General features: G+C 38.4%; 1 protein-coding gene across 1 annotated transcript; it reads right to left on the bottom strand.

The window, feature by feature from the left end:
- Positions 1-387: 387 nt before the first annotated feature.
- WDR48 (WD repeat domain 48) lies at positions 388-27,564 on the bottom strand. The gene is made up of 19 exons (XM_027727844.2): positions 27,496-27,564; positions 19,230-19,370; positions 18,829-18,907; positions 18,467-18,549; positions 18,220-18,349; positions 14,541-14,629; positions 13,152-13,253; positions 12,567-12,791; positions 11,130-11,204; positions 10,680-10,782; positions 10,280-10,377; positions 9,680-9,787; positions 9,202-9,298; positions 8,631-8,726; positions 6,475-6,580; positions 4,933-5,020; positions 4,283-4,359; positions 3,030-3,222; positions 388-2,412 (listed from the first exon to the last, which is right to left on the bottom strand). The coding sequence occupies exons 1-19, from the start codon at positions 27,541-27,543 to the stop codon at positions 2,317-2,319; spliced, it is 2,034 nt and encodes a 677-aa protein (XP_027583645.1). The 5' UTR covers positions 27,544-27,564; the 3' UTR covers positions 388-2,316.
- Between the last annotated feature and the right edge of the window lie 110 nt (positions 27,565-27,674).

Consider the following 27,674-nt stretch of genomic DNA (forward strand, 5'->3'; position numbering starts at 1 on the left):
CAAACTACTTTCATGGTACAAAAGCAGCACTGCCCAGGTGAGCAGCATGACTTGAGCACATTTGGCACCTCAATAGGAGCTCAGAGCTCACACTTGAAGGTCTGCACACCTCCTAAATTTTTACATTCATTCATTCATACATACATTCATTTTTTCATTCATACATACATTCATTCATACATTCATTCATTCATTTACATTCATACATACATTACATTCAACCATATTACATGATCATCTTCATGTGATTCTGCTAAGGCACTGCCATTTCTTCAGCCATTCCATTATTTGAGGCTTCAAACGACTCTGAAGCCCTTTGTAACATTCAATAGCAAAGATCAAAGATCCAAAATTGCATCATTAATCTGGTACACAAAACGACTTGAAAACATTTTAACTAAAGCCTTTTATTCTATACAACTGTGAAACATCGTTTACCCTTCTGGCATTGCAGACTCTTCTGTCAATCTTTCCTGTTACTGTGTTTCAGGATGGTTAGAAAGGAAAAAAAAAAAAAAAAAGAAGAAAAATTACAATCTTGGCTGGTTTAAAAGAAAATTTCTGGGACCAACTCCAATGTATACAATAGGACAGGAAGACAACGAGGGAACAAACCCAAACTTAAACAGTGCCTATTGGAATAAGCATAGATCCTTGCTATTAATAAATACAAGTCAGGACAATTTATCAATAGAAGTTACAGTTCTGTTTAACCATTTAATTCACAAGTAGCGCTAAAAATGTGCAGTTACAGCACAGTTGTGTCAAACTAAGCACACGCAGAAATGGGGATTAAAAACTGAAACTGACCCTCAAAAGACAGGGAAAACATGCTAGCTTAGTTCTGAACCATGGTTTGTCTCTAAGCAATGAGTTTGTTTTGATGGGTTAAGAGTGCAGAAGGGAAGGATTTGACTATTTTTTTCAAATAAAACACAATGAAAAATATTTTACCTTTTGTTTGACCAGTACAATCCCAGTAATATAATTTATTGGGACTTCTTTTTAGGCCTCAACCTAAACCTTGATAGCAAGATACAGGAAGGGCAAGATCATTATGTCTCTTGAAGAGACTCCAATAACATACTGCCCCTTGAAGGCACTTGTGCTTCTGCTTCAGACAAAAGTCATTTCTACACCATTTCTCTACGAGGATTTGTAATTTGTTCTGGCTACAAATGGTTTTCTGGGATATCCCCATATTTTCTCACAAAAAGCTGAAATGCCTTTGCCCCCCTCCCCCCCAATAAGTTAAACCTCTATAAAAGATTACCATGAGCCTATGACAGTCACAGATTTTTAGAAATAGCAGGGAAAACAATATCTGCATAAATCTATAACAAAAGAACAACTGCATATAAAACTTCAGAAAAGAAAAATCAGTATTTTTATCTCATGAACATGAAATCTGCAGAGAAGTTTCTAAAGTTTAACATTAAACATATTAAGTTATATTCAGAATGGTTTGAAGTTTTAACAAAATGTCACATAGTTTTGGAGAACAGTTACCAAAAATTAGACTAGTGTGTCTTTAGAACACCTAGGACACAGCGCAGGAAGTAGTTATATATATTTTAAAAAAAAAATCTCTAAGTTGCTGCAAAGCATGTTCACTCTATAATGATGCACAGCATCATTAGACTCACCCTGCTCTGATATTTTTCTAGTGTTCTTATCTTGCACATCAAAAGCTCTCTAAAGCAATTACAACAATTCTAAAGTTAACCCTTTGTTTACAATTAAATGGGCCAATTCATTCAAGTATGAATTACAATACAATACATATTTTCTGTTTTTTTTTCTTTTCCAAATTTCTTTTAGTGGCAGAAATGTTTGAGCAACCTGTGAGAAATCATTGCTGGAACTTTATGAATGGAATGTACTAAAAATACCTTCTGTGCAGTTCTGAATTACATTGTGAACACAGCAACTAATATGGCCAAACCAGTTTCATGTCGAGCATGAGCAGATGACTATATTATGTTCTGGAAAAAAAAACAAAAGCAAAAAGGAGGAAGCAAAAGTCTGCACTGGGTTATCATCCACTCTCTGTACACCTCACACAACACGAACCACTCAGGGACTTCCCACCTCACTGACTGAGAGGAGGACAGACTTTAGTTTAAGTCATATGGATTTTTTTTCCTCTATATTACAGATCTATTAGTCACTTCAATTAAATGCATACTTCCCGTCCATACTGAGTCATTAGCAGTCTCATCTACCTTAGGGGTTCAGTGGGCTTCTATAGTACTACTCTTGGAACCAGTACAGTATGGTCAAGTAAATAATGAACCACTTGGGTCCGTGCTCCCCTCACGTTGATTTCTGGCGATAGTGAAGCGTCAGGTCCCCACCACTCTTCCAAATGAAGTGTTTTACAGTTCGAAGGTCCATGTTCGGATCCAAAACCTAAAACAGCAAAAATTCATCTTTTACTCCACGAATCTGCTAGACTGTCAGAAATTCCCAGATAAAACACTCCCATGGGTGAACTGGTACCCGGATGAACCATGAAAAGGCTCAGATTTTTCAACCAGCAAGTAAACCTGATGCATTCCTGAAAGGTTTTAGCAATGTAACATGTGACTTCGTATCACAACCACCTCTCCTTAATCTTCATGCACTTCAGTACTTAATCTTCATGCACTTAAATAGGCAATTTATCATTTTTGACAAATTTTGAACACTGCTAAAAATGTAGAGTTCCAAGTATTATAAAAAAAAAAAAAAAAACAAAAACCAGAATTCTGCAATTGTATTAAGTCCATTTGTTGAGTATGTAACCCTGAAAAAGCCACTAGTCAGACCAAATTAAACAGGCTCACTATAGCAATTCTTTGTTCTGGCTATCTGCAAATGTCTGAACTTGTGTCAGCTCCAAGTTAACACGATGTCAAAACATTTCCTTAGTTTTAAAGGTAGCAGATAATCCACAGCACATTTCAAGCTCAGGATTCAAAAATTCACAACCTATTCATTGCTAGACATTGGGTTTGATCACAGGCTAAAACACCCAAGGAACTTACCTGGTCCTGGCACAGAAGTTCAATCTTCTCCTCTGCTAGCACAGCAATGTCCTCCTCTTTTTCTTGTTCTCCTGTTTTTTCATTGTTGGAAGAGCTGGTTGTCTGAGACTCATTATCCAAGTTTATGATTTTCTCATACACGTGTTCCATCACTTTCCTCACCTGAAGCATGTCACTTGCTGACAGTCGGTCTCTAGATAAAGTGAGAGAATTTTGTAAGGAAAAAACTTGAGAAATATAATTTCTCACCCTCACAATACCTTAGTTTGTAGCAAACTATGCAAGTACACAGATAATCTCTTTATAAGTTTAATAGTGAATTATCGGGATCATCCAGGATACCAGGATCATAACCACTATTTATCCAAAGGGACTCAGAAAAGTGGTAAGATATTCAAAGGATTAGATTAAAATCAAAGCTTAGATGAAGAATATTGCACACTACCCTAACTCTTTCAATAGAAAGGCATTAGTAGAAGGTCAGAGGATACAGAATTAGAGAGCTAAGCCAGAAAATGCTGTTCACCCCACTATATTAACCAGAGGACATTCTCCTGTAATAAGCAGCAGCACTTTTTCCAAAAAGACACAAAAAGCCTGTGAAACTCCTCTTCAAACAGTCCCTGACGTGAAAAACTCAGTAAAACATGTAGAGAAACTAGGTATTTGTGTAAACTACTGAAAATTGCTGGATATAAATGGCAGGCATACTGTCTATGACACTGAGGTCACATCAGAGTTGTTGATTTCTAACCAACACAGTTCCCAGCTACAGCTCATGTGACTGGCAGACTATCCTGCATTGCCTACTGTCAGGTTTTGTACCTTTTCCTTTCAACAAGTTACCATTCGTTACTGTTAGCAACAGGAAACATAAAACTGTGGTTCTGAACAGGGTAACAATCCATTAGTTCCTCTTGTTTTCTGATTAAGTATCACAAAAGACAGTCTCATTTCAGTAATTAGTTCTTAGACATTTCTTAGCATAAACTTGAACAACTGCCCACCAAACCCAAAAGAAACCTCTAGTTCTTTCAAATATTCTGATATAACTCAATGCTTCAGAGCAATGCTGCTTAAATGACCAGAAAACAGAGAATTAGTTTGGTGGAGTGGTTTTTTTGTTTGTTTTGTTTTATTTTTGTTTACTTGGTTGGGTTTTGCTTGTTTGTTTTCTTTGTTGTTGTTGTTGGGGTTTTTTAGCATGCAGTTCTCTTTCTGCAGTTTATCGAACTCAAACATGGATTACTTACTTTTTTAGAGTTTTTGCCCCTGATGATGAATGAGGTTGGAGGTAGAAGGGAATCTTATTGAACTTGGGCATATTTTTCTAGAAGGAAACACATTTGGAAAGTGTTAATTTAGGATGAATCGTTGTCAGCTACTATTTCCACCAGCTGGTATGTGAAGTATATTCAGCTCCTAATTATAAAAACCCAGGAGAGATTCTTAATCAACATCCCCACCACAGCCAACTTCCAAATTACTCATACTCCTGAGACACTTCAATTTAGATGATGCACAGATCATTGAGCTTTTGAATATAAATTATCAGTTATTTCAGAGGCAATTAGATAAATCAAAAGACAGCAGCAACATGATGTGTATTCTCTGTTCCTGAGCTCCTCACTTGAAAATGATACCAATTATGCACAGGGCTTTGAATTCTTTTTCTAAGACTTTATGTCTGAAAAAAGTGAGCAAAAATACATTAACTGGACACATGAAAAAAATCATGAATCTCAAAGGGTCTTGAATACAGACCTCGAGGCCACTTATTTTGAATACAAACAGGGCATAAATTTAAAATGTAATTTCAGACACTGCACAATTAAAAAAACTTGTAGTACATCCTAAAAAAAAGCCACAATAAAAAAGCAACACTTAAGCACACAACACTTACATCCACAGTGATGTCAATTACCCATTGTGGCACAGTTTCATTAAGAAGCATAGACTCGGTTTCTCCACCTGAATCCCGACATAATAACCTAAGGCACACAGAAATAACCTTTGTGAATGAAAACAATTATTTTAAGTTGCACTGAAAAGCTTTCAGGAGAGGACCTGCCCTTTTAATGGGCAGGGAGCTTGAACTTTGTTAGCAACATCTAACTTACTGGGGAAGTAATCACTTCTTTCCTGTAAAGACGAGAGGTAGCTGTAGGAAAACAGATCCCAGAGCAGAAACAGGGAGTAGTATCCTAGGAAACTCTGGCCATGACACAGAGAAAATTTAAAAAGCTACTTTGCTCTGGATTGTGTATGTTTGTGTGTTGAAGAACGAAACTGTCAGGAGAAGGGGAAAGGCACCTGGCATAAAGCAATTCTTTTCTGCTTCAAATAAATGAACTTTGATTTAAAGCATCTGCTAAGCCCTCACCAAGCAGAAAGAATGAAACCAATTTTAAGAAATGTGCACAAACAACGATGAAACAAAGCCAGATAAAATTTTATAAATTCCAGTGAGGTATTTTGTTGGAGTCCTGCAAACCTTCTTTTAGGTCCCACAAGCCTGGCTTGCTCCCTTCAATGGGGTCTTCCCAGTGTTCTCCTAAGAAGAAGCTGTGTAAGAGCTAAGATCCACCAGTATAGAATGGAGGCAAAGATTAAGCCTCAGGTACAATTTAAATACATTGATACTGCAGCAAAAAAAAGTCAGTTTACAAAGCTGAAATTGCTTTCCCTGTTTTACTGACCAGTTCATGGATTGACAGTTACATCATTTTTGGGCTTATTCAGCCTGGGAAACAAAATCAAAAAAACCAAACATCTCTCACCCCTTAAATTTAAAATCCATTATGTCAGTAAATATCAGATACTTCACAGTGTTTCAAAGCTCAGTATCTGTTTTGCAGCACTATTAAAGTGTCTCTTATGTATCACATATCATAAGTAGGCTTTTTCAATGTAGAATGAGAAGAGCTAGGAGAGTAATTAGAATATAAACATTACAACACAGAACCTGTGCTCCTACCTGCTACAGCTTAGGCCCTTCTAATGGATCATTGGCTGTAATTCTGGGAGCAGAAACCAACTCTCTAGTAAGCAGGATCTCCTGGGATGAGCCATTATTTCTCAAAGACCAGCACAGCATACCCATAAGAGAAGTTCTACAAGAATGTAAATCTAGACTTTTATTCTAAACCAAAGTTCAGTTAATCAGTTTGCAGAAAGAGGGCACCCAGTGATTTCAAAGCTATGAGACACAGCTAAGAACTATACACAACTCTTACTGTTGTAAAGCCCCACACCTTGTTGATGTTCAAACTCACATACTCATTGGGACAATGCCTAATTATCATCAACAGCTGCTTATTTTGCCTGTCAAGGGCATGTCTTGAATGTCCAGTACAGAATGGAAGCACTGCATTTTGATAATGTTCCTGCTTGTGCAGAGAAGTGATTGTTCAGTCACTGAATTTACACTCTTGAGTTTTTATACCTGAACAAAGTGCGTCCTCCAGCCTCACCAAAAATAACTGGTGTATGTGGTGGCACTTGGAAGTATCCATTTCCTTTCTGGACTCTGTTCTCCTGCTCACCATTCACTGTTAGAAAAAGAAACCATCACAGCAGTGAGATTGCAGTAGGCCTTAAAACTGGGTATTCATAGACCAAAACATGTCTTTTCCATCTACAGCTAATTTATTTCATAAATTAGCAAAATCATATGCTTTACATAAAACAAGAAAATCCCCATTTCCAACATGCAGCAAGTATATAAGAAGGAACAGTATAGAGTAATGAGATCAAAAAAGGTTTGTGTAAGGCCTATTTCAAAAGCCTTTGAGAAAGGGGAAATAGAGCTCAGGAGGCAAAACCCTACTACTAGTTTTTTTCCATTTCCTTAATAGAATTCTAAGTATTGTTCAATTTGACAAATCCTAATATTAGAAATCAACTAAAGAGACTGTGCTGAGACAAGACTATTCTTCTCTTCTCCACTGACAGTACAGAACTCTGAAGGATATTGCCTTTACTCTTCTACCTGGATTTGCCAGATGTCAAAACAGCGTACTAGGAAAGCTCAGACTCACAGTTCCTTGAAGTTCCTGCATTATAAATTCTATTTATTATAGCCAGTTACAGCAGGATGGTCTTCAAACACTGAAGAACCTGATTCCATATCAGTGAACAAGATAAGATTAAAGAAAAATCAGCATTACTTATGCACCTCTTGAACAGTGCAGCTTCCAGTCAGTCAGGCATCTTGAAACACAGCGTAGGAGAATTCAGATGCCTGACTTGCACTTGGGAAAAATCATCTCCATTACACTACAGCATCTAGTTACTGTATTTGAACATGATGTTGAACTCAAGCAACATAATATATTTAGATGGCACAGTCTCATGAGATCAATGATTCCTTAGCTTTCTAACCAGAAACATATGTAGTGAAAGAAAGGTCAGAAGCTGTATTAAGCAAAGAAACAAAAAAAAGAAATATCTATATTAGAAGGGACAAACATGATACTGAAGTCACAGCAGGTGAAAAATCCTAGAGTTTGAAACTATAACACTTCTCTTACCAATTGAGAGGAACAGCACTGCACATATACACACATTTATGTGTGTTTATTTATATTTTCTCTACAAAAATTTCAGTGTCCAACTACATCTTAAGTCACTGCTCAGTGTCAGTTTCTTCATTTTTTAATTTTGAAATGAAATGAAGACTGATTTTGTATTTCTCATATCTTGTCTGGCTCTAAGCTGTAGATTGCCAATACACAACAGTATGAGAATCAGCAACTTGATCCAGAAGAGTCTGCCAAGTGCTGTAACCCTCCATGGAGATCGTTTTTGAAAGAAGAAAGTAACTAACTCTTGGCACAATCTTTGTCATAAAATGGCAAGATATTGCTGAATGTACAGTTTCCCTAATTGCATTATCTATATATAGAAAGTAATTTCTTAATCACCAAAGACCAGACTTTTCAGTCAACTCTGATCTGGGTTGAATTGATTTCAAACTTAGGAGTTACACATTCTCTTTTATTCTGCCAAATTCAGCCACTATCTTACATTTTACATAGCTGTGCTTTTCATCTCATGCCTGATTAGGATTAGCATTATTACCTTAAAACACCATTCTAAGGTGGTTTTCTATAGACCTACTTCACATATTATTATACCAAAGGTATTTTTTCAAATAAATCTTTATTTTCTTTTATTTTGTTCATAATACCTAGAAGAAAACTGGAATTATGTCAAGAAAATACTTGCTAATGTTGAATAACTGAACTATTGCTCTTTGCTGTCATTATCTAGGCTGTTTCTTCTCTAAGTCAAGCCTTAGTGTGCCAGTAATTGTTTTTCATCGAGGCATCATGTTTCTGCAACTTCAGAATCATTTGAATTCTTCTATTCACCTGCTTTTTTTACAGACCAGAGTTCTTAATATTTTTGCTGATGCTTTCAGAAATACAACACACTTTTTGGCGTAAAGTGAATTTAAAAGGGCTAAAAGACATTAGTCTACAATGCATATAGAGGCAGGGGTAAGAGAACAAATATGTTGTATCTGTTCAAGAAACAGAAATTAATAAACAGAAAGTATGGACAAATCCTAAAAAAGGAAAATATTAAAATACTAACCATGGTTCATCTCATTTTCTTCTTCATCCATTGGATTGATATGTGTTCTAGGCCAATACTCCAGAAGTGCTTGTAGCAGAAGCCCTCCAAGGTTTACTGTCAAGACACAGTGAAGTGCAACTTCAGCTACAGAAAGAATGTTGGCAACATAATATTCTACATTTGATCTACAGCTATTTATGGGCACAGAAATCTGCTTATCACAACCTCAGAGCTCTATGTTACAATCTTTCAGAAAAAGATGATTTTAGAATCCCTGCTGTTGGGTCACTCACGTGATGTAACATACTCTAGATTAGGTCACAGTTACTTTTCTCCTTTTGTTTCTTGAAGGTTTGAAACCAAGTTAAACAGAAAACCTGAACATGATAGAAATGTTTCAGAAAAAAGCAAACACTGTCACTGGAGAAGTCGCTGCAGAATTTGATGTTAAGAAAATAAGCCCTGAAATCCAACCAGCTACTGACATAGGCATTTGAACACTTCAAAACATGTGTACTGGAACTTTTCTGCTTTTTTTTAAAAAAAGGAAAAATATTATTTAGAAGTAAAAATATTATTTAAAACTTACATTTTGGATCAGAACCATCTGGACTGCTAAATCCAGCATCCTTTGCTGAAACCCAGGCTGCAAAGCAATCACTTTCATCCAAAGTAATTGTCAACATCTGTTGGCAAAAGACCACCAGGGAGAGGAATGTAATAGTTGTTTTGGATTAAACAAGTCTATAAATTTATAATTTTGATCACACTTAACTGGGATTACAAACCAATGAATTTCTAAATGCATGGCAGCACACACTGTTTACCAAACTGTATTAATTCATAATTGGTATTGGTGGACCATACCATGAGGGAAAAAATAATAAAAAAAATCTCTTATTCAGATTAAGAACAGGGGTAAAATTTGCTGTTTTACTTGAAAATAAATCTAACCCATCAGCTAAGCGATGAACATTCTTCTGAAGTTATAACAAGCTAAAAGCTTTGTGAACAAACAGTATATGAAATATGACATTAGAAAAACAGATTTAGGAGTTGCATCTCACCCCAGTTTTCAAGTCTACTGAGAACCAATTTGGCACATACACCATTTTAAATCTCTTCTTAATTTCTTCTTCAAAGTCTACTTTCCCAAGGTCTTCAACTTTACATGCCTGTACACCGAAAAAAAAGTACAAGTTTTGAGCCATATTAACACCCAAATCTTTAACTTGACTTTCATATACATGTGGAATGATTACAGCTTCTGATCTCTCCAGGAATAGTGGAGCCCAGAAACATGAAAGTTAAAGGTTCAAACATTTCCCAAAAAATTGAACAGTAACTTATGTGGTAAGTAATTTTTGTTTCAAATCTAGCAAATTCAGATCAACTACTGCAATGGGAACAGCACTGAGTGAATTTGTGGGTGAATTCAAGGGTCTGAATTCCAGGTGAATGCAGGTGTCTGCCTCACATCAGGCAAAGACACAGAAAAGCTCAGAAATGCCCCCTCCCCTTTCAAAAGGCACACTTTGCATAATGTCTTGACACAGAAAGAAGACTCACAGGAATCTCACACACACAAAAATATATATATATATATAAAAAGTAAAAAATAATTAATCATCCAACAGTAGAAACTTAATCTGAAATAATATACTTACCTTCAAGACATCCCAGTATGCCACATTATTATTTGTGTCTTTGGTTAATATGTGTCTCTTGTCGTTAAGAATGTGGCACTGAATAATACTAGCACCCCCTGCCAAACAAACAAGAATTAAGGTCACTACAGTCATTATTTTTTCTAATATCACATTAAATTGTGCAACATGACATCTGTACTGTTCTTTGCTTTCACTTTTTTATATAAGAATTGGATGTCACTAAGGTGTAAACACTATTTTAACTGTAACTAACACTGGATAGACAGTAACTACATTGTCTTTGCTTTAGTTCAAATCATAGTATCAAGTATCTAAAAACCTGAGTCAGTCTTAAAGTTGTATAATTTCTGCTAATGGTACCATATTTTATAAGGTCTTCTGAAAAACAGTTGTTTACCTTTTATAACTTGGTCAGGCTGTGTACACAGGGGTGGTATGGGATTGGTACAATCATTATCATAATCTCCTGATGCTCTAAAATTATGAATTCCCTTCAAAGTCTAAAGAAAGAAACAAAATAATGACACATTCATAATAATCTACAAACTCTGATTTTATATGTAACAACTGTCAGTTCATGCTGCTATTTAGATGTTAACTGTTCAGTTCCAAGAAAGATAATTTGTTTCTAAAAGCACCATAAATAGAGAGCAAAGGAAGTAATTCAAAGCTTAATGCCTTTTGATCAATCTCAATATTAACATTTTATGATTTTTTTATAAAGAAACCTCACAGATCACAGCAAGTCACAGCCAAATTGCAAGAACAGCCCAACAGTTCCCAAACCAAGACTGCAATTCCCAAGACCACTTAACTGAAATCACAGACTGTAAAATATATCACTTACCCATTTATTCACAGAGGATTTAGTTGTTGCAACCCAAAGTGCTGGAGGAGGATCAGCTGATCTATCAAGTTCCATCTAAATAATGAAACACAGAAACTTTCAGTCATGCTTAAATTAGTTTTCCTTTGATAATTAATATTGCTCTGTGTAGACTGGCTCCCATACTTGGAAGTATCTCAGGAATAGCACTACTTTCAGTTTACTACAGAAATACAAAGTTTAAAGGAAAAGAAACTAAGCTGAAATATCTGAAAATTCAGAGAAATTGTTTCAAATATTCAACAAATAAATTCAGGACACAGATAAGACTAGATGCAATGTGTCTAAACAGCCCAGCATTTAAAGATGCTTCTAGCAAGATGCAATCTCATCTAATGGATAGTTTGATAAGCACAGTATTTTCTGAACTACTTTGCTTTCAGACACTTCATATGGTTAAAATGAGAACATAAGAAGTTTTGTACTAATTAACTTTATACTTTTGGCTCGGCCATTACATTTTTCAGCCAGTAATGAATGACCACAGCCAAGTTATTATAGACCCCTTCTGATCTCTGTACAGCTGACCACAGCTTTCATTTCCCATTTTGAACAACAATTTCCCAGATTGTTACTTTTTCAGAACTAAATTAGTACATCCAAGATTGGATTTGAACATAGCCAGAGTTCACTCACAAGGAAAGCCAGACTGCTTGTATCTGTAGGTATCTGTTTCAATTGCACCCTCCTTAAACAACTACAGGTTCCAGGGTCACATCATCTAGTTACAGACAACAGAAAAATCCAAAAAGCAGCCTCTTCAAAAAACTCAGACTTGCGCGTGCAGTTTTCTCCAAGAACACATTAAGTTTCAGTGTTCAAAAAACCCACAATCAATTTTAACTCCTGGTTCCCCTGAGTACATAACAGATTCTAACACAGTCCTGTGCACATATGTTGCTGCTAAGAAAAATCTGGTTTTGTACAAAGCCTTGGCAACGCCAGTTCAGTTTCTTAAAACTGTACTAGAGCCTGATAAAACCAACTTTTCATGTCTGAAGTGCCTGAATTTGCATATTTTCAGTAGTTGCCAGGCATCTATCTTCTTCAGACAATTCAGCTTCAGATGCAATATGGGAGACAAAGCCAATCTACTAAGATGTGACACAGTAAACGCTTGTTACCCAACGCACATTCTTTCTATCAACTTACATCACTCAAGCCACTATTTTGTTAGACAACATGCAACTACCCTTTTACACTGTGAGGGTGATGCAGCACTGGCACAGGTTGCCCAGAGAGATTGTGAACTCTCCACCCTTGAAAATACTCAAAAGCCATCTAGATGTGGTGCTGGGCAATCAGCTCTGGTGGTCCTCCTTGAGTTGGGGGGACAGACCTCCAGAGGCCACTTCCAGCCTCAGCCACTCTGTGATTCTCTGAATTAAACTCAATTACCTTAAGAACTGGTGCTTTTTCTTCACAGATAAGCACACGGATATCAGGATTTCGTAAATCTGTACAGTAAATCTTCCTGTCTCTTCCTCCTGAATAAACATGAGTGAAGGCTTCATTGACCTGCAGAGCCCAAACACCCTCATCATGGACTCGATATGTGGCTATGCACCTCTGCTGCCCAAGTGACCACAGGCGGATAGTCCCATCAGAGCTGCCTGAAAGACACTGAGCAACAACCATCACACTTCAGTCAAGCAGCTATTTAACTCTTTTAAAATACTGTCTTTTCCATAAAAAGCTTTGATAATTCTTATGGTCATATTTTTCCATTAAGATGGTGCTAAACAAAGACTGGCAAATAACAAGGCTAGTCACAATTTTATGTAAACAACCCCCTCCATACCTAGATGAACCTGTAATAAAACACAACCTTCACCCAACAGCTTCCCTCCCTTAATCACTAAATATCTGTAATACTTGTTAAGCTACCTTCTGTAATCTACCACATAAAACAATTATATCAAAAAAGACTAATGACACTTCTGCATTCTGTAAAATGCCTTTGCCGCAGGTTAAAGTACATACCTGGGTGCCATCTCTGTTCAACAACAAAGCTTTCACATTGTCTGTGTGCCCTTTGAGTTTCATTAGTTTTGCACAAGTTCTTGGATCCCACACCCTTAGAACCTATGGAAACAGACATTGGATAACTGGAACTAATACCATTCTTCCCACCAATGTGTTTCCTCTGCAGAGATTAAGGCTTTCCAAATGAATCAATCCAAACACATAGATTACATCACTGTAACCACATATTAGAAAAAGACAGACATTATGCAAGTCTAGCAATCAGATGTGATCTTCTCTTGATTTTAATTGAATTTATTCTGGCTTATTCTGGCTTCTTAAGAAATAAAAGAATAGAAGCAACAGGAAATAGGATAGTGTGATGTGGGTGAAAAAGATTCTGAGAAACTTCTCAGATGATTCATTGGTGTATCCTATTTTCATTTTTACACTGTCTTGGAAATAAAATTCTCTCAAGGTTAGATTAGGTAAAAAAACAACTCGCAGGGACCTAAGCATGTTTCAGCTTCCTTTACAACAAAGAACTAGGGCTGTCTCTTGGGGACACTTGAACTTCACTACCTCACTTCATTTCCCACCTCCTGCAGGGATCTCATAAATTGCTGGCATTGTTTCTTTCCTACCTGCAGCAACTGCTTCAGTTTATATAATCATCTGAGTCATGTGCCCACAAAAATCAGAGCTCTTGTGGTGAAATGTAATGAGCACAAGTCCTATGAGGAGAGGCTGAGGGAGCTGGGGTTATTTAGTCTGGAGAAGAGAAGGCTTAGAGGAGACCTCATCACTCTCTTCAACTACCTGAAGGGAGGTTATAGCCAGGCGGGGGTTGGTCTCTTCTCCCAGGCAAACCAACAATAGGACAAGGGGACATGGGCTCAAGCTCTGCCAGGGGAGGTTTAGGTTAGATGTTAGGAAGGAATTCTTTACAGAGAGGGTTATCAGGCATTGGAACGGCCTACCCAGAGAGGTGGTGGATTCACCATCCCTGGAGGTTTTTAAAAACAGATTGGATGTGGCCCTTAGTGCCATGATATAGTAATTGGAGTTGGATCAGGGGTTGGACTTGATGATCTTGGAGGTCTTTTCCAACCCAACCTATTCTATGATTCTATTCTATGATTCTATGATCTTTGACAAAGAGAGGGTTACACAAGATGATCTGATTGTCCCCCCTATGAATGAAAGTTTTATGGATATGTGACATCCTCAGACTGAGGCAGGATTTGTACTGAGGCAGGATTTGCATTCCCACTAAAAAAAAAGTGTTTACACTCACTATTAAAACCACAAAAGCTGCTATAGACATGACATTGAAAATGAATAAAATTGTCTCTCTATACTACACTTTGAACTGAAGTGGAATGAGCCTTACCAAATTTTGCTTACCTTTTCAGTGGACCCTGATACAATAACTGTTCCCATTTGATTCATTGCAAGGCTGTAGATTGAGTCTTTGTTCCCACTCAGGGAAGAAGCTATTTAAAAAAAAAATTACATATTCAATTTTAATGCTGTCATTCGAAAAAAACCCACGTAGTTATTCATTCAAAACTGGTATTTTAATACCCTTTGATCCATGAAAATAGTGCCACTCTGGCCCATATATTGAGTTGCTTTAAAAAAAAGAAAGACTATCGTCTGAATATTGCTAGGAAAACTCCAGCCCAATTCTTAATTTACTGGTGCAGAAAAAGAAAATAACCCCTCAGATTTATGGTCATTACAGTCCTGGTGCACTTTTGACACCAAAATTCAGTGCCAAGACCATCAAGCTATTCTTGCTCAACTACTTTATTGGAGTATGATACTTCGATGTGATCTTGTAACACACAGCATTTGGATTTTTTTCCAAGCCAAGTAGCAGTAAAATTCTACATTTTATATTAAAGGCTCTTCTCCTAGTTCAGCAAAGATGCAGAGAAGTTACACTGCAGTGCTGCAATGTGTTACTTGAGCACAGATGCTGCCTCTGAGTTTGTGCAAACCATATGGCAGCTCTTTAGCATCACACCTACCATCAGAGTTGAGGAATTCTGTGCCATCTAGGCTAATCCACTTTTGAAGAGAGTAAAATACCAGTCCCTCCACTGAGAAAAGCACAGACACAGCAAATGAAAATCATCTATTTAGAGAGCACAATCAAGCATTTCATTAAGCCTAAAATCCATATGATCAGTATGCCAAGAAGGCTGAGAATAGCAACAAACTGCATGGCCAGCAAAAATGTGAAACTTCACATAATGATTTATGTATGTCATGGAGCTAAGTTTCCAACACAATATTATGATATTGTAACCTAATATCATAATATAATATTGCCTGTTGTCACAGTGGAAGAACTTGTGTCAGGGGAGGTTTAGGCTGGATATTGGGAAGAGGTTCTTTACCCAGAGGGTGGTTGGGCACTGGAAGAGGCTCCCCAGGGAAGTGGTCATGGCACCAAGCCTGACAGCGCTTAAGAAGCATTTGGACAACACTGTCAGACACACAGTATGATTTTCTGAGCTTGTCCTGTGCAGAGCCAGGAGCAGAACTCGATGATCCTTGAGGGTCCCTTCCAATTCAGGAAATTCTACGATTCTGTGAAGCATTATGCAGCTTTACTTCAGGGTCCTCTTAGTCACCAGTTATGGCTATCCAAATGTAAACTGCCAAATGAAATATATTACCCATGGCCAAAATTAAGTGAGAATCTTCCACTGTCCACAGAGAACAATTAAAGGCAAATTGCATAACTGAAGACTCCTGGAGGTTAGCACACTATTCAACAATCACTATAATTCAGGAGAGGATGATACACAGAGTTATCAAAAGCTGGATACCAGGAATGGAAGAGAGAATCTTAAACTGTACAGAAGAAAAATTTATGCCATAACAAAAGCAAAGTTCAACTCCATCCTCTTCTGGAAGGGACTACTTGTCAAAAGCAAAATCTCTCCGCTTAATTTGAGTTATGGCTGTGCTGACTGAGAGACTCTTTAAAAATAAGCTTCCTCTTAATGCTGTCTTGTGTACATTGCTTCCAGGCAATCAGATAGGAAATTAATGTACAAGAACAAGCTTCGTTTGTACTCTCAAAAAGAAATGATACTGTTTCAAAGGACTTGGGAAAACAGCTTCTTTGAGGACATTTACTGTGCTCTTCCCAACAGAAACACTACTATTTGAGAGCACTAAAAAGAAAGAAAAACAACTCCTCTGCTTACCTTTCCTCCCCCTCATGAAGTATTTGTGTTCTAACTCTAGAAATGCAAATTTACCCCTGTCATCTTAGAGGCAATGTCTCCACTTCCATTTGATCTTTGGCAAAAAACAAGCATTGGCTCCACAGTACTCCTCATCTCTGATTTACTTGAATCATTTAGGTTCTGTATCACTGTAGCAGTGTACAAGAAATGCTGTGGGGTTTTTTTTATTATCTCACAATTGAGTTTTCCTGTCAGCTCACAAATAAATTCTTCCTTCAAGAACTCCATGTTCAAGTCGAATATGGAAAAACTTACAGTTATCAGCAAGGTTTGGCTATAAAATAATTCAATGCAAGTAAATAAATAAATATAATGATTTTATATTTCTGGGAAATATAAAGTAAATCTCTTTAGGTATCTCCAGTTGTGTGCCATTCCAGCACTATTCTGCAGGGCAACACAGCTCACTAGAAGCCATCTCTCTTCCATTGGGCTACTCAGACTTGTCAGCATCAGGCTATACTTGAATTAAAGTCCCGTAGACAGAGCAAATACCAAACTGACAGCTCTGCCCAGCAGATGCACCTTTGGTTTCAGAAACCACCAAATCCATAAAACTAACACACGTTTCAGAATCATCCAAATACAGTAATTCAAATAACCCCCTACAGGCCTGCCTCCTACTTACAGAACCACATATTCCTGAAATTTCTTAAGAGTATGTTGTGCCACTTCCAAATTTTAGTTTTGCAGATTTTTTTTGAGTTATTCCTAGACTATGACTGAGGCAGCAACTATTCTTATTTAGAAAACCTAAGTGTGGCAGTGTGCAAGTTGATTCTGTTCTTTCCCAACACATATATCAGATTCTGCTATGTTAAAACATCTATCAAACATTAAGAAGAAAATGAAAGAGATCAGTCACTTTGAACAAAATTTTTCCAACCTACCCAACAAGCAGCAGAGACCTCTTTCTGAAAAAAACCTATTGTAAAACAGCCAATCCAAACCAGAATGCCCATGACCCAGATCTATGCTATTCACTGGAGCAATCAAACCCAACTGAACCTGAAGACTGGTGTGATACTTCCCAGAAGAGAAACTTAATCAGCTCTACCCTGACTAGTCTAAGAAAGTGGTGTTGGAATTGCTGCATAAGGAAAGCTCTCATAATTTACTATAACGCCTTTACAGGGAGAGGGAAGCAGAACAGATCACTTCCTGAAAGATCATGGTGACATTAGGAGTTAACCCTGATGAGTAGAATCTACAGACAGCTTCCCCTTGCCTTCCAGTATCTAGTGAGTTAGATCTCACCAGATCCTTATCAGTGCTTATCCTTAGATCCTTATCAGTGCTTAGCATTACTCTGCATGTTTTTTTAACTAATTTAACTAGTAACTTCATTGTTCTGATAGAGAAATTTGATAAATCTGTAAGTCCTGCTTTAGGAGCTGTACTGCAATGTTTTTTTCAGCATCTATACAAACAAAAAACCAACTCCAAATTATAATACACAAAAAACATACAGACATATAATCCAAGAGAAAATTTCTGTGACAGGTTAGTTGAGAAGCAAAAAGCTTCTCAAGCTAAAGCTCTATCAAGTTTCAGAGAAACCAGTACATCACATTTCAAGAGAAAAAGTTCAAAGAGACTTGTCCTCTATTGTAAATGCCATGACTGCTGGCTGCTCTAGATTTCCAGCTATTATATAACACAACAAATGCACTGATTATGTACTAAAACCACCTTAAAATTTCTTGCACATTTTTTATGTACAGACAGAAAGAGGCATCTATGGTTTTCAATTGATCTCACAGATTACACTACTCAATAAAATGTGTTGCATTAGCCTCCCCTCCCCAGGTACCTACTTGTTACAGTGTTATTTGAGGCAGTCAGTGCTGTTAGAGTATTTACATCCCAGAGGAATATCTGTCTGTCCAGCCCAGCAGATGCTACCAGCTCCTTGTCTTTTGCATATGCCAACGCTTTCACATAATCCTACAATAAATATGTACAAGAACATGAACAGACAACGTCATCCATTTGAAGTCTACATCTTAATAATTGAAAGAATGGCAGTGATCACACACAGTATTTACAGAAAATGTTTTTCACCTTATGCGTCCTTAGTGTTGACATGCAAAATCCCTTATGTGCATTCCACACTTTAACAGTAGTATCTGAAGAAGCAGATATCACTAAATTGGAAAGAATAAAGACTAAATTTTAATGGCTTACATATAACTTTAGGGAATATTCATACTACTCTGTTTTACAAAAAAAGATTGAAACAACCGTTTATATACACATTTCAATTTTCATTAAAATGTCTGCTTACACTATTTACCAAATTTACAATATACATCACAAATTAATTTTACATGTAAAAAAAAAAAGATGGAAAATAATTTAAGCAGCAGACAATTTACTCCATACAGTCTCTGAATGCTGTAGTTCTCAAACTTTCAAGTACTTACATGTTTTACCATTGCAGCAGAGCACAATGTCATTTACCCAATCTGTGTGGTGTTCCATAGATGCTATATAAGGGTCTTGCTGTAAATTAAGGAAAAAAAAGTTTATAAAAATCTCATCACAAATGGAAAAGATTATGACTATCATATCCTGTTGTAATATTTTATTCAACCTTCAAATGGACCTAAAGTTCTCTTATCCAGACTTGTTTGAAATCACTGTTCCAGAACCTTTTTGTGACAGAACTAAACAGCTATGTAAGGTACCACAGTATGAGAAATGTTAAAATTATTTTGCTATCATAACAATTGGCAGCTGTTAAAAAACAGTATCAGATGTAGACCTGTGGAGAGCTTGCCTACCTTGGAAGAAAGGTTTAGATAGGAAGCCTCTCGTGACTGACCTTGTGCTGATTGACACTCCATATCCTTATGATGGAGTCCCGGCCTGCTGTGAAGAGTCTGTTCAACGCTGGATCCAGCTGAAGTGCATTGACCCCGTTCCGGTTGTACTTCTCCACCTCATCTCTAATCACATAGGAGACCTAGAACACAGTTGCACAAATCCAATTATGGTATTAAGGTGTTGACTCGGCCACAAAACCCAAACATCTAATTTCATCTTTGTGAGGGTCTTGGGTAGAAAATATCAAGAGTTTTACAAGCATTAAGTCTGCAGGTTTGAGAGTTACCAACACCACCTCAGTCATTTCCCATATTAATGGGGAAGAGTCACAGAGAACATATCAGCAGTGCACAAAGGATTATTTAATCATTACAACTCAAGTTTAGTTAGATCCAGAGAATTCTTAGTTCAGTTCCCTGCTTCATGTGTACATTGTGAGTGCTCTTAGAAAACACACTGCGTTTGTGTCTCACTTCCCAAGAAGGTTCCACAGTTTCTATAGCTGGGATGACAGTCTTTCCCATTCTCACACAGGGGAGAGGATATAGTCACTAAGGATTAAAGCATTCAAAGACTGCAGATACAAATTCAAGCTATTTCAGCTATTATTATTTTTAAACCGATTTTTTAAAACCTACCTATCTGCCAATATAATAGAAAGCTCAAATTTTTACTGCTCTTTCAGATAAATGACTCCTTTAGGTTTTTTCCTTCTGTGTTTGACAGTACTGTGTGGAAAGGTTATTTCGTGGATTTGTTCAGAAACACTAAAAGGAAATTTCCGGAGACCCTGCAAAGGCCACAGCACTCTCCATTATTATGTTCAGCAAACACAGTTCTAAGGCACTGAAGTTTCTTCAGAGTTACTCCACTCACACTGTGCTGCAGCTCTCCTGATCCCCAGGTTTACACAGGGTTTATATGCTTTACTCTGAGGAAAGCCCTCACACTTAGGGAAAAGGAGGGGAAGCTGCCAGTTATGCCTCTTCCCATATTCTGTAAACTATAATCAGAACAAGGTAAAATTTCATGCTTGGTATAATCAAATCTGCTCAGAGCCGGAATCATTTGGATACACAAGTACAAGTGTTTTGAACATGCTTACAAGTAGTCTTGGGCTAGAGATCTGAAAGCAATTTTTCACTCCAATAACTGTTACAGTAGTATAAAGAAAATGTTTTCCAGATCAAATCTCAGTTACACAAAACAAAACCAACAAATTAAAATATTCAGTGAGTGGTTCTTATCACTGAAGAAATATTTTTCAGCATCTCAGATTCTGTACCATGAGAGATGACAGGTCCATTTGGTGTATGTGAGCAACACCTCAACTGAACTACCCTGTCCCTGTGCAGCACAGTAAGAGGACTGATGCTTCCAGAAAGCACATGTCCAGTGCCACTTTGTTTGAGAAAGAGCTGCAGCAGCTCTACAAACCGACACAGGAGGATCAAAATTAAAAGCCTTCTGAATCCTTCTGCCTTAATACTCTCCATTATCATTTCACAAGTCCTTCACTAGAGTTATTAATTTTATGTACCAATGCTCTTAAAACACTTCTTGCTCATATTCTGCCAGCCACTCACAGTCCCTGCAGAGACACAGCTCTTCCTCACAATTTTAGATTGTGTCCTAATTTCCAACACTTTCAGCTGCTCTCACCCATTCCAGACTCATCCATAACATTCTTGCTATTCGTGCTCCACCTACACACAGCTTTGGAGACACTACTGAGAGAAGACACCATTAACCACATATAAAAGCTTTATGTTAAAACACTTCAAATACTTCTAAGGTTTTGGGTTATTTTAGAGAGCAAGATGTATGTGCAACTCCTCAGCTGGGCTTGAGGATATCACGTCTATAGTGCTGGAAGGCACACAGACTACTGGAGTAAAAGAATTTTACAAAGTCAAGGTTTAACATGATACAAAACACAAGGCAAAGGAATGACCACCAAACTCATGCTGCTTTCAAACTCTTTGAGGCAAGCCAATGAAAATATTCAGTTAAAGATACTGTGTGCGAGCAGATAAGACACAAATTAAAGTAATTCAAAACCTAAAGTAGATCAGGTTTGATGGCAGTTAGTAGGGAGAACAATCTCTTGCTGACATACAGTGTCAGACTCAAAGTCAGCTTGGCCCTTCAGCTCTTGCTTCTTGCAACTGCTAGCAGGATATATTTCGATAAATTTTCAATTTTTGAATTTGCTCCTCTTCTGTCAGTCACCTCCCATATTTGTTATATCTTCAGCTGTAATACAGAGCTCTTGATTCCACTCATAAATAAGACTGTCACACTATGTTAGTCAGCCAAGCATTTTAAGGAGTTTTTTGCTCATAATAATGTTACCTTTTTAATTTAAAGGAGTTCAAGCAAAGCAGAGCCCTTTATTCTTTTTAATAACTTCCACACATGAATTAAGTAAAACATCTCTTGGCAAGTATTGTTTTTATTTTGAAAGAACTGGGACAAAGAGAGGAGTTATATTGTTTTAGGGTTAGCAAGTCCATCTATGCTGGAACTCAGCATCAGTTCAGCATCAAACTCAACACCATCCTTCTTCTTGGGACAAACTGGAGAAAGTAGCTGTGCTGTAACAACTGAATTAAACAAGATTAAAATCTTATTTCTTACTATTCCATTTTTTTTCTGTAAATACATGACAGCTTTGATGGAAAAAAATACGGCAATACAACAAAAAAGCTTGATATAAAATTCCCCAGCAGCAACTGCTACTGTTCACAGAATTCAACCAGTTACTTTTGTCTCTGCTCAGATTTACAATTCTACAAAGTTTTATTTACCATCCACAAAGGGGTAGCTTAGTTTTCCTGATAAACTGTCTCAATAATTTAAGAAATAAGGGCAAAAAGGAAAAGAAATCCCTATTGTATAAAGAATCAGTAATGATCACTGTCTGCCTGTCCCGGGAAGAAACTGTGACTGCCATTTTTCAGTGATAAAAGCGATTCTAATCCAAATTACGCACGTGCTCCTTAAAGTAATTTTTCTCTTTTTTTAAATTTCTAATACTAAAAACACAAGTAGAGAAAATTAAGATGAAAGAAACCTACTTTGTGGTTGGCAAGTTGATGGGATACCACACCAACATTTCACATGAATACTGTGATTTGAGCAGTCAGGCAAGGACAAGGCAAACCACTTGTCCTGAAGAAAGCATGAATTGAAAAAGATGATTATGGCAAAAAATGAACTCTCCAACTCATATTGGAGGCCTAATGATATCCAAGCAATTGCCCACTCTTATACTGAAAATGCTTAATGAATTTTTCTCATCCAGAATAAAAAATGTTAAAAGGTTCACTCCTGCAAAGCAGTCATTGAGACTGAAATAAACATCTTGAATATTAACAAAACCAGAACAAGACTCATGGCATATGTGGCTGAACTAAAAATAACCTCATGAGACATTTGCTGAACACCTCAAGGAACCCTTTGGAAAGAGAGATATAACATCAGAACCATCCAGGCTTGTACTCAAATGCGTTAATTCTATATTAACACAGAGGGGAAAAGTTAAGGGATTCACAAAATCTGTTGAAATGCACGGGGAACTTAAGAAGGATCAATAAAAGCAACAGTAACTTGATTTAAAAGAGCTGACACTTGTGTAAGCATGATGGACACACCTGCCAAGGCCACTAAACTAAAAAAATTCACTAAGAAGAATAGAGGAAGGTTGCTGATAACCCACGTGTTCTCCTTTATATTCCTATTTGGGGGGGGGAAGGTCAGAAAGTGCCTTTTTTGTTTGGTTGGTTTTTGAGTGTCACTGATTATAGAAATAAGAAATGTTAGTAACTCTGGTGAGTATACAAACAAATACAAAATATAATGTATATATTCAAGTACGTGTGTACACAAGCATGTGTAAAGAACATAAAAGCAGTAAGATTTTGGCTATGGAGAAACTGCTGTGATAAAATTCTCACCTGCTCTGGAGCACACACATTTTATCTCTGCGTATAAGGTCCTGTGTCCTGCCTGGAAAGGGCTGTGGAGGTCACCAGGAAGTGACAGCTCTGAGCACTCAGTGGTATTTGTTCCAAGCAGGACAGGCTGGAGCACCATCACTGCTGTGCCCAGAGTCAGTGGCAAACCAGAGACAACCCTGACTGTGACACAGATCACCAGGGGTTTACTGCCACCATCTGAGAGGGACAGGACTCCTGGGATGTGAGATATTTTAATAATGACCCAGGCCTTTGACAGCAACTCTGCTGCAGCTTTTATAAACTCCCCCATGAACAAGAATCTTTCACAGCAGCACAGCACAAACATCACAAGGGGATGGGCTCTCAGTATAAAGAGTTTATGGGATTCAGTACCCTAAATGGATCAGGATTAATCATTTTAATGACTACCTAAGCTCCAGAGATAAAGCTTCTGTCAACAGATGCATTTCAGAACATAAAGACAAGTGAATTTTGTGTAGGACCTACGATGTGTTTCTTGCCTGGATGAGTGTATCAGCTGATCTGGAGCCTTGTTACCCTTGTTACAAGACATGCCTATAACAGATTTTACCTTCATAGATGGGTAAAATCTACTAATAAAAACACCACCACACCATCATGTGGAGGAAACACTGACCAGTGGAGCTCTGAGGACACTCATCCCTTGGTTTTAAGTGGAAAAAAAATAAATTCCACAAGACAAATACTATTGTGAACAATTTAAAAAAAAAAGAAAATTTTCAAAATCACTGGAGGATTCCATGAGATGTGACAGGAATTGCATTCAAAATGAGAGAAAAAGCAGCAGTCAAGTAGCAAGAAAAGAAATATCTATTGCCTTAGTATCTTAGTAGAGCATAAGTATCCCTAAAAATATGGATTTTAATTAAGAACACATTATTTGAATTCTTATCAGGGTCCCCAGGCTCTAGAATAAAAGTAATGGAAGGCATTAAAAAAATCATTTTATCCTTTTACAGTGTAATCAACTTACTGGCTATTTGTTTGCTTAAGCATTTTATATGAAATAAATATAATTTATAAATATAATTTGTATATTTATTATGTATAAAATATTAAAAATAACACATATAAAATGTAGTAAGTTGAAGTAGTAGCACATAAAGATGACCAAATCAGTGCAATGAGATCCTATAACAGTTTGGGTTAGAAGGGACCTTAAAGTTCACCTTGCTCCACTCCCCTGCCATGGGCAGGGATACCTTCCACTAGACCAGGTTGCTCAGGGTCCCATCAAGCCTAGCCTTGAACAATTCTAGGGACAGGGCATGAGATCATCTTATTCTGTACAAGACTTAAAGACAAAAAGTACTTAAAATTCAATAATTTTATAAGGATGCTGATCCAAAACAGTTATGGCAAAATTCCCACACGTTGTCAACATGTTTCAAGTGTGGGGGTAAATTTATTCTGGCCAGGGAGCAACTTTGGCAGAGCAGATACAACGCAACCCCTTAAGGGCAGCTACTTCAAGCCACCTGCTGAGAAGTGGCTCCATCTTGATTTAATTCCCAGGAACAGATCTGAAAGTACAGCATATGGCCAACAGCAGTGTCTGACACACCTCTGCATCCTCATCCTCTTCCCAAATCAGACAACCTCATTCCTGCAGCCTTCAGACATGCCAAGCTATGCTTAAGAAACACCTGCCACTGGACATTTCAAATGCCTGGCTTCCATTTAAATAATTCAACTTCTTTCCTTTTTCTATGCACAGAATTTATTTTGAGGCCTAAAGCATCTAGTCTGATTAAATCCTTAGTAACATATGCAGAAACACCCTAAACTGACTATTTTGGATGGTTTTGCTTACCAGTAAAACTAGTGCATCCAAGATATTAATAGCTCTGATTTCCATAAACTTCATCCATGTAAGTAATCAAGTACTTCCATACCCGAGAGGTGTTTTTTGAAAAAGCTTCTCATAGTCTTGTATGTTTGGGACAAATTTCTCCCTCTGTCTGCCTCTCCCTGAAAAGTTACACGTAGCAGCATCCTAAATGCTCAGCCACTGGGAAGCAAAATAAATTGTGAGTGGTTTTATATTTCCAGTAGCAGTTGATGGATAAAACAGCCACTTAAAATTCAACTACATGAAAAAAATCCTGTCTCTGATCGAGCAGGTGAAATAAGAGGGCAAGAAAAAACCAACAGCTTCTGTTCAAGGCTTTATAAATGTTTATCATGGATTGGTCTGGGTTGGAAGAGACCTTAAAGATCATCTTGTTCTTACCCCCTGCCATGGGCAGGGACACATTCCACTAAACCAGGTTGCTCCAAGCTCCATCCAACCTGGCCTTGAACACTTCCAAGGATGGGGCATTCACAGCTTCTTTGGAAAACATGTAACCAAAAAACTGCAGATCTAGACTTCTGGTGCACCACTTAAGACCACAGATCACTATAGCAGTACACGAAGTGAAAAAAAAAATAGTCACATAACACAATGAGAACAGAAAAGAAGACATCATAAACCAGCACAAAACCCACCTGTAAAAACAAGCTTTTGAGCTAAGTAATGCTTAGAAAACAAATGTAGTAGTAAAAAAGGAAATAATGTGCTCTTTGATGCATGCTGCTGTCAGGGAAGTACTCCTTCATAAATAGGACTACATCAAAGAAATATCAAGGTGTAATAAAATCCCCTTCCTTAGAAGTGCAACCTGCAAAAACTTGTTTACGGCAGAGGCAATGAAGTCAATAAAGGGATATTATGCTTTGGATTTTTTGTATTTTAAAAAATGTCCAAGGAATTTTCTGGTAGAGTAAGCGAATTCTTTATACAGTATTGACTGAGTGCTTCCCTTAACCACAGAAAACACTAAAGGCTCTAAAGAGGTGCACATTTCCTCTGTGTGGTAAAACTCAAAAGGTGTGTTCAAAAACCAAACCCACCTCTGTTTGGAAGGATCTTAATGCTATTCCAAGCCTAATTAATATTTCATTTGATCACAGTGGAAAGATACAGCTGAAACTTGCACTTGCCACTGGGCAGCTTTGCACATTGATAAAGCATTAAATCTTTTCCATAGTGAAAGCTGTAAAAATGCCTGAAGGGCTGGTAGCAGCACAAACGAGCAGCAAAGCATTGAGGACCATAAAATAAAACCATTTTCATGACTTTTACTGTACACATTGGTAATTCCAGTCTCCACTAAGGCTACAATAATGTACCCCTAACTACACGAGCCCACACCTCTGAGTCTAATTCTCTCTCAGGTGTGCTCTACACCTTCCAGGCTGCCTATGCCAAAGGTTTCCTTCAGCAAATGCTGCTTGGAGCTGGGAAGAACAAAATTTTGAATTCTAAACAGAAAAAGTCCTGTTCCTTGCTCATGTGTGCAAATGGCCAGTGTTTAACAGAAACAAGATACTAATCAGAAGTCAAAGTAGTGGTAAGATGTAAAGCAGATCATAAAATGGTTTGGGTTGGAAGGGACTTTAAAGATCATCTGGCACCAGCCCCCTGCCATGGGCAGGGACACCTTCCACTAGACCAGGTTGCCCACCCAACCTGGTCCTGAACACTTCAGGGATGGGGCATTTACAGCTTCTCTGGGCAACCTGTTCCAATGTCTCACCAGCCACACATAAAGAATTCCTTCTAATGCCTAATTTAAACCTACTCTCGTTCAAACTGAACCCGCTCCCCCTTGTCCTGAGACTACAAGCTCTTGTTAATAATCTTGCCCATCTTTCCAGTAAATTCCCTTCGGACCTGCCAGCCTGGGCACTCCTGCCTTACCCTTGGGTTTGCTGTTCCAGACAGGCAACGCACACCCGAGGAGCTGTTCTCACCCTGCTCTAGAGGGAAACCCCCGGCGCGGGACACAGCCGAGCGAGCGGCAGGAACCTGCAGCTCTGCCGCTGCTGGAAATTCACGTTACAGCTGAGGCAGGGCTGCGGGGAGGGTGGCGGGTCACAGTTCTTTCGGTTTCAACTTCACCTCCCGCTGTGCTTTGGATCAGGGCTGGTCCAGCTCTGCCTCCTGCGGGTCCCGACCCCGCCGGGCAGCGAGCAGCGGCTCATCGCCCGCGGTGCCTCAGGCAGTCGCTCGCCCCCTCCGCGGCGGCCAGCGAGGCGGGGGAGCGACACCGGGGGCGTGTGGCGGTGCCTCCCCTCACCGCAGCGTTGCTGTGAAAGAGGGGGCGGCGGCGCTGCCGTGGAAACCCCCACGCCCTGACACCACGCGGGCGCTACCGCAGCCCCGCGAGGCGCCGGGCTCTCCCCGGAGTCACCGCGGTCCCGCCGCGCCCTCACCTGCACTTTCCGGCGCCCCGCCGTGTTCTGCCGGTGATGCGCCGCCATCTTGCATGTTGACACTGTGGCGTCATGTCCGACCGGAAATGCCGCCCCCGGGGCCACGCCCACCCGCGGCTTTTATACGAGGCGGTGGTGTAGGCGGGGCCAAGGGGCGGGGGCCAAGAGGAGGCGTGGCC

Source organism: Pipra filicauda, unplaced genomic scaffold, assembly GCF_003945595.2.
Source record: "Pipra filicauda isolate LSUMZ 115617 unplaced genomic scaffold, ASM394559v2 scaffold1_size10287979_pilon, whole genome shotgun sequence".
NCBI lineage: Eukaryota > Metazoa > Chordata > Aves > Passeriformes > Pipridae > Pipra > Pipra filicauda.

Coding starts and splice junctions, on each gene's coding strand:
- WDR48 (XM_027727844.2), bottom strand. CDS start 27,543: ATGGCGGCGCATCACCGGCAGAACACGGCGGGGCGCCGGAAAGTGCAG. Junction 19,371..27,495: donor CGGGGCGCCGGAAAGTGCAG/GTGAGGGCGCGG, acceptor ACTGTGTTCTAG/GTCTCCTATGTGATTAGAGA. Junction 18,550..18,828: donor CTGCTGCAATGGTAAAACAT/GTAAGTACTTGA, acceptor TTTCCAATTTAG/TGATATCTGCTTCTTCAGAT.